At 37.4% G+C, this 12,940-nt stretch overlaps 1 protein-coding gene across 3 annotated transcripts in view; it reads left to right on the forward strand.

Moving 5' to 3' along the window:
- The window catches only part of CDK17 (cyclin dependent kinase 17), a 91,099-nt gene that overhangs the window by 61,013 nt on the left and 17,146 nt on the right, over window positions 1-12,940 (forward strand). For all 3 annotated transcript variants that reach the window (XM_059846740.1, XM_059846742.1, XM_059846741.1), the window contains one exon: window positions 11,884-12,009. In XM_059846740.1, the coding sequence (XP_059702723.1) occupies window positions 11,884-12,009 (126 nt within the window). The remainder of the gene's footprint in view (window positions 1-11,883; window positions 12,010-12,940) is intronic.

The following is a 12,940-nucleotide window of genomic DNA, read 5'->3' on the forward strand; positions in this document are numbered from 1 at the left end:
GTATTTTCTTCTGCCATTCGTTTTGGAAGGAGGAAGCCACTTTATCCAAGATAGCCTGAGCATTCAGCCCTAGATATCTTGCCATCCAGGTGGCTTCCTTGTATACCAAGCAGGCATTACTACTTGTGGCCTCCTCTGAGAAAAGTTTCTTCCTTCCCCCTTCCTTCTGTGCTTGGCAGCTGCAGAACTGTCTGTGCCATATTTACTGGGTTTTGTCAAACTTGCTTCTCTCTGACTCCTGAGAAAGCAATAGCTTTTCTTCTGATTGTCACTTCTATGAATCTAAGCACATGATCACCTACCAGAAGATTTCAGTACTAGACAGAAAAAAAAATGTAGCTGAATACAATCAAGACTTCTTTTGATTTTCAGTGATCACTGCACTATCTCCCTTCAGTCATGCTTGCATTGTTTTTCTCAACTTTTTTCAAGGTTACACTAGAAAATTCGTTACCTTTTTTATAAACTCCCACTTTCACATTTCCATGACCCTTGGTGATTTCAGAAGCTCCCTTCTAAAAACCCAAGCGAATATTCTAAATTACTAGTATGGTTTTGATTAAGCTGATGGACCTCCTTTGATTGGCAGACTCATTTCTTCTGCAGAACACTGTCACTACAGCAAGTAAAAGAATTTCAGCTTAGGTAGCAGATGACTTTAACATGCCTTTTACTAGACTTTTTAAAGGGTAACTGCCTTTGTTATCAGCAGTTAGCACTTTTTTGCCCTTCTGTTGAGAACCTTTGTCATTCTGGTGCTAAAGTTCTTGCATTTCACTTGCAAATACTCCTTTAGAAAAGTTACTGCATTAGGCAGTGTTCTTTCCATAAGGATGGAATATATGCTTTTTTGGTTTTGTGTCTTGGTGTCTTGGATTCCATTTAGGAGTCGTCTAGTATTACATTGGATGTGTTCAGTCATCTATAAAACACATCTCTCATAATGACAGAAATGCATCAGATGAAAAGTCAGTAATGGGGTGCAGTTTCATACTCTGTACCCAGCCACACTTAAGTCCAGGAAGGTCAGATTTCCCATTTTCATGTTCAAGATGTTGGTTTATTTTTAATTAGCCACTTTTTTCATGAGACTTACCTTTTGGTACTTAAAGCATTGTTGATGATGTGAATGCTAATGTTAGTAATTAATATTACACAGAACTGTTTTAAAGATCTAAGTTTGTGTTTTTGCAGTGGTATGTTCTGTTTCTCTTTTTTCTTCCTCTTGGCCTTGTTTTTCTTACAAGTTGGTAACCTACAATACCTTTTTTCCTTTCAGGGCAGTTTCTCTTGTTACTATATTACAGAAACTGATGAAAACATAGAGAAATCCATGTTTAGAAATCAGGAAGGTGTAGTAGTAACTGAGGCAGAGCTTGCTTTATTATCTTCTGTTCCTGCCCTGCACCTCCTGCTGAGTCACCCAGCCGTAGACCCTGAATTTGAGCAGGGTTTATATTGAGGCTAATGCTATGGACTGGTATCTTGATAGGTGGCAATTTAGAAGGCAAACAAAATCAGACATGGTATCTTCATAGTTGTTATTATTTTTTACATTCTTCCCTATATTCTCTAAGTTTACTTTGTGACAAGCTTTCTGATGCAATAAAATAATAACCAAAACAAACAAAAAAATAAAACCAAACCAAAACCAAAGCAAAAAAACCAACCAAAAAAAAAAAAACTAGAAGAAGAATTTTCAAGTGTTTTTGGTATAATCTGTCATAAATTTCATCTGTATTTATATACTTGCTAGAAGGAAAATTAATGTCTCACATTTGATTTTCATTTCTCCTTTCTCATATTTTTCAAAACTGTTTTTCTGACACCTGTATTTGTTTTGTTTGATTTCATTGGATGTGAGTAGAAGCTCCTGGAATGCAGTTTGTGAGCACTCTATTTGTGCTGAACAGTTTAAAGCTTTCTCTTTAAAACTAATGGGAGAGATGAAGTAAATAAAATAACAGCCCTTGGTTTTTTTGAAAAATGTGTGAAAGAGCAGTTTTTTCAGCTAGTTGGTAGCTTAACCAGCATATCCATGAAAATAAAATTCTCTCTAAAAATATTTTTAAAAAGAAAGTGTACAGAATTCATATTTTTGCCTGCTTAAATAAACCTGTTGGCCTCCAATTCTAATTATGTGCCTTCAAAAATACTGATTGTTGCAAATACTACTGAAAAGATGCTTAGCACATTTCCTAAGTTTTTCATGGTGCTAAAGTAAATAAAAACAAAGATATCTGCTTGCAATACTTTTTTCTGTGCTTTTAATTTTTTATATTATTCATATTTATTTAATATGCTTATTTGAGAGCCATAGCTACTGTAGATAATGGCAATAACATTCTTCAGCTACTGGCAGTAAAGTCTTTGCTTTGTTGATTGATGATAGTAGATGTGTTGGGAAAATGTGACATCTAGTCCCAAAGCACAGATTTAACCCTAGAATTTGAAATATTAATATTTCACAGATGAGGCTTGTCTCCTTGTCTTTGCCTGGCATGTCAAAATCCAATCTGACAAGCTGTGTTTATGTTGGACAGGAGGCAGAGAACATGCATTGTCTGTGGTCACTGGTATTTCTTCAAAGTCTGAACTGGCCTGTGGGCTCAGTCTCATGATAAAGTCCCTGAAAGTGCTTTCTATACTCAATTAGCATATTTGTAAAAAAACCTTTTGATTTAATTGATGAATGAATTCCACAGTATTTAGGGTCAATTCTGTCCCAAATGTTTAAAAAGCCCCTTGATTCAGTACTCAAAATAGATGCTTTCTTAAATTGTGCTGCATTTCGGCAGACTTGCTGAAAACCAGCATGAATTTGTGGTGTGAGATCTAGCAGTGATCCTTTGTAGATGGATCTTAAGATTGTATTTTCATTATTGTTGCTAACAGAAGAGATTCTTTGATGACCCTTTCCTCACAGTTAGCAGAAAAGTAATTGAAAAATTGCGATTTCATGTTTTCAGTAAAATTGTAACAATAACAACATTCAAGTATAAAGGAAAAATCTAATATTCAGATATAAATCATGCTGCTAACACACAAAAAATTCACTTTATGCATCATAATGAAATAATCGCTAAATCTGTCAATTGTGTGGGGGAATGATGGCTTTATATACATATAAGGAAGACCAGTATAGATAACTCATCCCAGCTGTTAAAATAGTCTTTTTGGTTACGCTAATTGAAGCCTATTTAAAAAGATATTAAAATAGTGTGCTGCAAGGATGCTATAGGTTTCTTTTGGTGCATGTGCATGCTGCTGTTTTTCTTAGAGACCTTGAAGGTCTACAGAGCTGTAACCAAATAATAGTTTTTTACAAATATGTTCTCTGGTTTGGGGTTGGTTTTTTGGGGTTTTTTTAATATTTGTTTTTGCCTCTAGCAATCTTGTTGTATGTTATAATTCTGTAGAGGATCCATTGGTTTCAGCTGTGCTAACTGTCATTTGACAAAAATGCACTGAAATTTGGTAATGCAACCTTCAGAAAAAACTCCACGTGGTATCTGGTACTAAAATGATACAGTAAGTACATGCCTAAAAGTTGTGTATTAGAATGTTTAAATTCTTACTGGCACAACCTAATGGCTTAAAATTAATTGGTTTGCCTTGTGTATCGTGAGGTGGCACATAGTACACATTCTTTGTTAAAGTATGCAAGGAAAGAATAGTGTAAAAATTTGATTGGTTTTGGAGGTTCTTTTACAGTAAGCATGTATTGAAGTTGAATCGTGTTGCACAGAGGGTTATATGATGCAGTATTTTAGATGTCATTAGGCATTCTCCAGTGAACAAAAGCACAATGAGTTACTAGTGAACAGCCCATGGTTGCAGCTGAGATGTCTCACTGGTGCTCCCTAAAGCTGGTGAGAAGGCCAATTCAGACCCATGCTTACACAGGAGCATTTTCATTTGATCCATGGTGGATTGTTTGGGTCGTCAGGCTACTGTCTGTAGAAGAAGAACAATTAGAAGAATTGTTAGAAGAACTTAGAAGAACAATTCTTTTTTCTTTGTGAGGCTGTAGCAGAATTTCATGAATGGAATTTAGCAGAATCAACTCTTAAAAGATAAACTAAAATTTAAGGGAGAGGTGACCATCAAGTTGTCTGTTGCCATATAGTAAGTACATACCTTAAGTAATGGTTGGTCTGGAAATGTAGCTCACCAATAAACAGAATTGCCAAAGCAGTAAGAATTATAAGGTGTGTCATGATGTCGCTTGGCAGTATAGTTAGTGTCATCCACTGTCAGCTTCCTACTCCCCTTGGCTCCTAATCTTGTATCAGTGGATTATTAGTTCCTTTGTTTGGAAGGAGTATTTATGAGACTTTCTTACACCTAGCCCTTTCTACAAAAGCTGTGGGAACATCTGGCCACAGGCAGTGAAATACTGGCTTTGGAGATATTCTGCAGTTGATTTTGCTAAATGAAACATTCAGTAAGAGTGAACTGAGGCTGATGTTTATCAGGGTTTTCCCTTCAAGTTTTTCTGACAAATCTTCCATCTCTTGCTGCAGTTGCAGTTTGAGTGTGGTAACAGTCTGAAATGGCCTATCAGTTCAAAGATTAGCAGCACTAGTAGTCAAGTAGGTACAAGAGAGACTTAATGTTGTAGCAAGAAAGGAGCACTCTGCAAATTGGCACATTTGTTACAGGTTAAAAATAAAAGTAGTCTGGTTTTTGTTTTTGATTTTTGTAGTGTAGATTAAATTGGAATTGGAAGACCTCAACAAAGCCTTCCCTGGGGCAGTTTTCTGGTTTTGTATTTTTTGTGTTTAATGATGTTTTTTCTGTTTCATCATAAATATTAGTGTTTATTTTCTAAATGTGCTATGTAAGTCAAAGACGTAATGACTTGACAGAAGACAGACAAACTTCACATAAAAAAATCTGAATGTTTCAAGTTGCTTCTTTTTAGAGCAGTTTAAATATGTAGAGTTCAAACATTGTCTATCCCGAGTTAGAATGATCTTTATAAACTTCAGTGAAATTAACTGAAGTGTGCAGTGCATCTTGGCCAAAAAAAAAAGGTGAATTAACGAAATCCATAAGTTTTTTTTGTTATGATACCTGATTTGAAGTGGAAAATATTAACAGTGTTCTTTCTACAAATAAAAATAGGTTTATTTTTTTGACAGGGCTGAAGAGGAGTGAAAATTACCTTTTGGTCAGGAATGAGACTTCCTGAAAAGTGTCACAATGTGGCACTATGTAGTATTAAATGAGTCAAGTCAGACAATTATAAAAGGGAATAGGTGGTAAGTTTGTATTATGGAAATAGGAGAAAAGGATAGGTAGCTAGGGAAAAGGTTGACAGAGGTGAAAAACAGAATGTGGTAACAAAATTCTAGTATTAAAGCCTTGTGAATGATTTACTGTGGGTGGCAAGTGAAGAAGCTGATGTTTGCAATAGTATTTTAGGCCATCCAGAAGAGGACCAAGGTAATAAAAAAAAAAAACCTTAGGATTTTTGGAATTTACTTATATGTGTGAAAAACAGGCCAGGTTTCGGGGCAAGGTTGTATTTTGTTTGTTTGTTTGTTTTTCATTTAGAAGACATGTTTGTTTACATTAAATGCCAAATTCCTCAGCTCACAGAACCTGCAGAATTTAAGTTGGAATTCCTGTCTCCTTTTCTTGTGCCCAAGTGTAAGTAGTCACTGGTAGACGGAACTTCCACATCAAGTGACAGCAGCACAGTTGGATGTCAGCCAGATGAAAGAAGAGGCTGGACAAAGTGTCGCTCTTCTTTGCTGTAGCTGGCATTAGAAATAGATGACAAAGATAAACACAAGTTAGGGTCGTTTATCTCCACAGAAAACAAAGTGGTGTCATTGTCACAAGTGCTTACATGTTTATCTGCCATGAAGCAGAGTAGGACAAATGTGAAACTCATTTCAGACAAATTATAAAAATAAATGCATTTCTCTGCCAGTAATACCAGGAGTAAAGCAAAACTGAGAATAAGCATTGCATATGAGGGTAGAAAATGTGTTTTTAAGTTGTAGAAGGAGGAGGAAAATGCCCCAAGCATTCCAGTTCCCTTAACGAATCAAATGGTGGCTGAATATGTTCTCCAGAGTATAATCTGGAAGTGGATCAAAAAATAGCTCATTAAATAACATGCAGTTAACCGTAGGCATTTGATCATTTAGAGTACCACATTTATTGAATATTGATATATTTTCTTGCAAGTTGACCCTAAAGCTAAGTATAAAAGAATTAACTAGAAAATGCTATGGATTGACAAAAGCTTTTTTCATAAATTCGACCTCATTTGGAAAAATAAATCTTAAGTGAAATACAAGAAAATAATATTGTTTCAATTCTCTAAAAGATTATTTGTTTTACTTGAAGTACTTTGTTGCCCCTAAAAGCTAAGATTTTGCATTCCAGTAAACCCTTGCTTCTTAAGAGTTATAAAGAATGTACCCAGCTTCTCTCTCTTAGAGTTGAGGGTCTTTGTATACAACTTACAGATCTGTTATGTTTAAAAAAGGATGTATAAAATAACATAGGGAGTTGCTCTAATTTACTACCTTCAAAAAATTTAGAAGATTTATGAAGAGTTGCAAAATTAGTGTTTAAAAAGGACATTTAGCTTGTACACTGTAGTGCTGAGAATCTCAAAAAGCATAGGGAAAATTCAGTCCTGCCATTAATTTTACATGTTTCCTTATGACTTCTTTAAACAGCATTGTAGCAAGATATTTTATACCTTTATTTAAGTTTTCTTAGTTTTTTCTTTTCTGTGGGAAGTGCTAGCAGGTTATTATATTCACCTGGTCATTGAAATAAGTGTGAACAATGGCCTCTGTCCAGAAAGTCTCTCATTGCTTCACAGAATTCCACAGAGATTTAAGACAATTAGAAATTCTTAAAAATCTGTTTCCTACTGTTGCTGGCCCTCCAGCCTGGTGTCCCACCAAAAGAGCAGCAAGCCATGTGGTTTAGAAGAGCAGGTTTTGCTGCTGGTGAAGCAGCCGTAGCAGGGTTGCAGTGGGGTGGCTGCAGGAGCAGAGAGGGAGCAGAGATGGCGATTGCATGGACGGGCAGGTCCAGGCTTCCTGCACCAAGGCCAGACTCACCATAAAGGCTGCTCAGCAGCACCAGGGAAACAGGTTGCTTCCCCTGGGCTTGACAGCTGACTCAGCTGGCCAAAGGGCTGTTCTGTGCCATCGGCATGGCACTTGGCAGTAAAAGCTGGAGCAGGAGGGAGGAAGGAGGACATCTGTGCCTATGGCATTTGTCTTGCGCTTCTTGAGCCACGTGCATGCTAAGCCCAGCTTTCCGGGAAGCCGTTGGACACCTGCGTGCTGAGAGGAAGCTGTGAATCAGTTCCTTTTCCCATTCTGCTGGGGCACACAGCTTTTGCTTTCCCTGTTAAACTGCTGTTACCTACACCCACAAGTCTCCCCACCATCCTTCAGTCTTCTCTGCATTTTGTGGGAGCAGAACATGAGCGCTCCACTGGGTGAAGACTTGACTGTTCACCAGGTTCTCCCACAGTGGGACAACACATGTCCTGCTGCTATCAGATGACCAGGCTGCCTGAGTGTCAGCAGACTGCCTGGTTCGAGCAGTTAAATTGGTAGGTGTGTGGTAGGTTCTTGCTTTTCTTTTAACATTATCTCAGTTAAATTAACTGGGTTTTTCAACTGTGTTAGACTGATGTAATTTTAGTTTCCAGTTTTTCTATTTAGCCACTAGGAAACATTCTGCTTATTCCTCTCATGCACATCTAATGAATCCCCTTTCATGTTACTGTATAGCATTTAATTATAATTGCTTGCTTTTCCCAAGAGGTGGTTGCTTCAATTATTGCAAAAACTGGGAGAAATTAAGGTGGTACAGACAAATACAATATAATAATTTCCTTCTTTCAGGTATTTGGGTTTGTAGTCTAAATTACTTTCTTCCATTTTGTATATTTTAGAGAGTTAGGTAAAGGAAAATTGTAATACGAAGAAGACTTATAATTCTATAATTTTTCAAATATTGGTGTCATGAAAGGTAGATAGCAGTTTTAATGTATGGTTTTAAAAAGGAAGTCTTGGCTTGGTTGACATTCTAACGTAGGCAAATAAGCATGAGTTTTTCAAGTATTATAGTGTAAATCGTTAGGGGGAAAAATCTATAAAGTACCTACTGCAGTTTCCATGAAATCATTATGGTTTTCTCACAGAAAAGAACCTTTCTTCGGCTCAAGAAAGTTAAGGAGAATAGATACTGTTTTGATTTTATTTATAACATGGCAAAAATTTAGGCTTTCAGCACTTAATGCTCTTTTTTTTTTTCCTGAGGGGAGAAAAAGAGCAATTACTGTCATGTATTGTCTACTACATTAGAAATGTTAGTAAAATCGGGTATTCTAATTCTAAAAAAAAGTCTCCTTTTCTCTTCAGGTCGGGGTGTTGTGATCAGGGATTTTTTTAAAGAAAGACATTGCATGGGATTTGCATTGAGGTGAGGGTTGCATGGAGATGAGGGTTGTTGTTTTATGTAAAAGTGGATTACTGTTTTTGGGGGGGTTATCCAAACTGGAACGGATTTTGGCCTTTGCAGCAGGAAGTACTTAGACTCAGACTGTACTCCCTACTGTGGAGCACCAATGGAAGCGTACAGCTGAAGGTCTTGGTTTATAACTGAGGCTGTCACATGAATCTCTGAAGTAAAGTCATGGGGACTGTTGCAAAAATGGCAGAGGCAGAAGTTCTGAGAATGAAGGAATAGGAATTCTGTAGTAGAATTACATCTACTTCGCATTATCATATTTTCCATCTTCGCATTATCGTATTTGTGTCTTGTTTCTGTGATAGCTGGGCTTCAAAGTAAGGGATTGATTCTTTGCAGCTGTGTAGAATCTTAGACTTGCTTTGTTTCCCTTGCACTCCATGTGAAAAGGTGTGTTCAGTGATGGCAGGCACAGTGCACACTTGATTGGCACAGTTTTCAAATAGTCATTGCAGCCCTAAAGGCTGCCTTCTTCCTATATAGCCATCAACTTTGTATGCCTGGGAATGCTTCTTGGAGGCTGTGGAGGTGGGTTTGAAGCACCACTTCAGCTGTGGCAGCCATGAGTGCTGTGAGGGGAGACAGCGTGCACATGGAGAACTTTGGGGTACAACCAGGTCAGTATTTCTTGAGACCTTTGAGTTGAGATCCATAACTTCAATATCCCTGTAAGCATTTTCTGTAAAAATCCCTATAAATACACCTGTAAACAAGCACAGTGGGACGGTGAGAGCACTGCAAGAGGTTTCTGTGCCACAAGAGTTGATAGGTAAGAGTAGGGAAAAGTTATTTGGTCACAGAGTTTATAGGATAGTGGTCATATCTGTTGTGTTCAGGAAGTTATATTGAAAAACTCAGCTCACTGATATTTTCTTTTGTTCTATTGCTATTTGTGAAATTGTTCTTGAGCCATCAGAAAAAAAGCAAAAAGCCACTATATTGGCCAGTGCTGATGTGGGATTACATTAGGAAGGTGAGGTAGAGACTGATGCTGATCCTTTTCCTGTCATCCCTGTCTTGTTCCAGCAGTTTTGTGGTTTTACTCTGCAGTGAGATGTCAAAGCTGCTTTAAGTCAACATGGCATGCCTTCCTTTGTGCTCAACTGTTGTGAACAGCTACCAGAATTTTCTGAAGAATACAATAAATTATAGGATGAATTTTATTTTTTTTTTCCATGATCTGAAATCCTCTTCAGTGGGAGAGAGGCATTAGCAGAGCCTGGCGAAAAGAAGGAGAATACTTTAGTGGAAAATACTGTTTTACTCTAGGGAATACTTGCAGGTCCTGTTACAATATGTTGGTTCTACCACTCTCCCAAAAAACACACAGGCAGTTTTACAATTGCCAGTGTTTTAAAAAATGTAAAATGTGCAAGTTGAAAATGAGTTAATAAACTACAAAGTATGCCAGAACAGAGCTATACCTTCTGTTTTCTTTTAATTTAGTTTCAAAATGTTGGTCAAAGCTGCCATTCTGTGAACAGCACTTTTATTGTTTAAAGACAGTTTTAAAATTCTGCAGTAGATAAAAAATTCACACTGATTTTTCCAGTTGTGCAAAGAAGCTCATGTTGGGCAGCAAAGCAGAAGCTAACAGGCTTTGTGCTCTGTACCTAAGGAGGTATGACAAGCAAAAGGAGAATAGGAGGATCAGCTGCCAGAAATTAGAGCTTTGCTGGCCTCTGTCCAAAAATTCTGCCTCTATGGGGTGGCCATAGTGAATAGCATATGTAAATCATCCGGGAGGATGTATATTAACACTTCAGTCCTACCTGAGATTCAACTAATTCCCAAATTACATAAGTTTTTCAAAGTCTATCTCTTTAACTGGTATTTTCTGCTTAGCTTTTGCTCCAGGTATGTGTACAGGTCATGTATATACACGGTTCAAATACATTCTCATCACTGAAAGCTTAGCAAGTTGTTCACCAAGATCTCAAGTCTTGAAAAGTCTGACGATCCAGTTCTTTGTCAGCCTAAGCCAATTTGGCTGCCGGCTTCCCGGGCTTGCCCTGCTGTGCCTCCCTTGCCCTGCGTTCAGGCTGTGAGCTTGTCTGACCTTACACTGAACCTGTTTGGAGCACAAAGCTGGCAGGAAGCTATGCACTTTGCCTGAGAGTTTCTTGATTATTTAGCATGCTGAAATAGTTCAAAGCTGATGCAGACATGAGTAGAAGCACATGGTCAAGCCTGAGGGGAATCGAACAGGGATGTAGCTGCCAACATTTGGGTTAGCTCAGGATGCCCAGCTGGAGGTGATGGGTAAGACAGAAAAGAGTAGCTTCAATAAGGGTTTAGTGCCCTCAGGTCAGTATTGATTAAATCTCAGGACTACCAGTAGAAATACTTGTGCTGGAGAAAAGTGTGAAAACAGTGGTGCTTCCAGAGATGTCCTCAGCTTCAGGGTAGAATCTCTGGGGGCAGATTGTGCACTTTGATGTTGAGCATGACTTTCTTTACTTGAATAAACTACCTACACTGAAAAACAATTCCTGCTGTTTCAGAAATGCCTTCCCATTTTTGGTGAGTCTGGCTGTGATGTCTTTTTATCTCGTGAGAGGGTGACTGGCCATTTTGAGACAATATTTAATATTTTTGTTTCTTGGCATGTTTGAGATTAAAGCCAAACTGAAAATGAAAACAATAAGAAGGAGAATGTGCAGAAACAAATCTTCTTTCCATCCTCCCATTTGGTAAAAAATGAAGTGATTTTGTTTCCCTCTTGTCTTAGAAATTATGTACGTTGTTGTTGGAAAAACTTACTGGGGAAAAACAGAATCTGATGCAGAGAAAATGGCTTTCATGTAATGGCATTTTCATTTTTGAAAGATCCTGTTGTAAAGAGTTACAAAAAAAAGAAATGTAGTAATATTTGTAATAGTTGGCTCTAATAATGAAGTGATTCTCTTTTGTGAGACTGGAAAAAATAGACCAAGTTTGTAGCTTTTTTGTAGTGGAGAGAAAGAGAGGGTGATATATTTTGAATTATGGAAATCTCTTCTTATACTAAAGAAACTGCTTTATGAAAAGAAATGTATCCACAAGTCTCTGAATTCTCAGTTTCTGGTATTCCAGGTCTCTGTAAGGATTCGAGTGAACTCATTGCATTTACTCACAATGTAGTCATTTGCATTTTAATATTTCATTCCTCTTCTCCAAGTAATAAGTTTGCATAGGTTTTAACCGGTTCTATAAGCAAGTTGAGGTATTTTAAGAGAATATGCTTTTAAAACCATTTTTGTGAGATTATTTTTCATTGTGTAAATATTTCAGTTTATATGGTTACACAGCCGATGTTAGATGTGTTAGGAAATTCTGAATTCGACTTGTCCCTTCTCTTTCTCCCATTATTTGCTGCAGGATTTGAACAAGCGCTTGTCGCTGCCCGCTGACATCAGGATACCCGATGGCTACCTGGAGAAGCTGCAGATCAACAGCCCGCCCTTTGACCAGCCAATGAGTCGGCGTTCTCGTCGAGCATCCCTAGTAAGTGTGATGCACCTGCCTTCCTAACCAACCTCTCAGGTCTTCAGAATCCATTGAACACACAGGCCAGTATTCCATAGGTATATTTCAGCTTCATTTCCACTTGGACTTTTTATTCCTGAACATCAGCATGTACTTGTCAAAATCCAGTGAAGAACTTCACGCTTTGTATCATTTTTCTTCTGCGAACTTAGTGCTCTCATATTTCTCAGTGAAGGTCTTGACCTATTGAAGTCAGTAGCTAAACTAAACTCCCAAAGTACATACTTAAATCCTTCTGCTTTTTAGAGCAGGGATGATCTGTTTGAGCAAATAGGCCACACAGTCTTAGGTCAAGGCTGGGTCCCCTCGTGATTTGGTAGGAAGGCCCTAAAGCAGCATTATATGAGGGCAGGTCCTCCTCACTGCTCTTTTTCTATTTGATAACAATTTTTTTTCTCAGAATTGCTGTGGAGACAATAGTGGGTGTTTTATGTGGGTTTTTTTTTTGTTTTGTTTTCTTTTTTAAAGCACATGTTATTTCCTTAAAGAATGAAGGAATAAATTCACAAATACCTTTTTGGATTATTGGTTACTTTAAAAAATAAGTCTTTTCCTTAGAGATGACAGAATGAGTATTCCTATTCTATAATTAGTGTATAAGTGCTAGAAAACTTGGATATTTGTACATATAAATCATGCATATCCCTGGAATAATAAAAAACATTATTGTCTTATTTTTTGAAAAATTGATATGTTTCAGTCATAGTTTCAGCTATCAGTGTTCTTTAGTGTTGAGGTCTTAAGGAATTGCTAGACTGTTACTGACATCCTGAGTAAATTCATTGGTGAGAAATTTGTCGCAGAAAAATTCTGAATAGGTTTATGAGGTGCACATTGTTGTTTTCTTGATTTAATTACTTATTTACTGAAAAATAAATAGGAAAGTACA

This window comes from Haemorhous mexicanus, chromosome 5 (assembly GCF_027477595.1).
Source record: "Haemorhous mexicanus isolate bHaeMex1 chromosome 5, bHaeMex1.pri, whole genome shotgun sequence".
Taxonomy (NCBI): Eukaryota; Metazoa; Chordata; class Aves; order Passeriformes; family Fringillidae; genus Haemorhous; species Haemorhous mexicanus.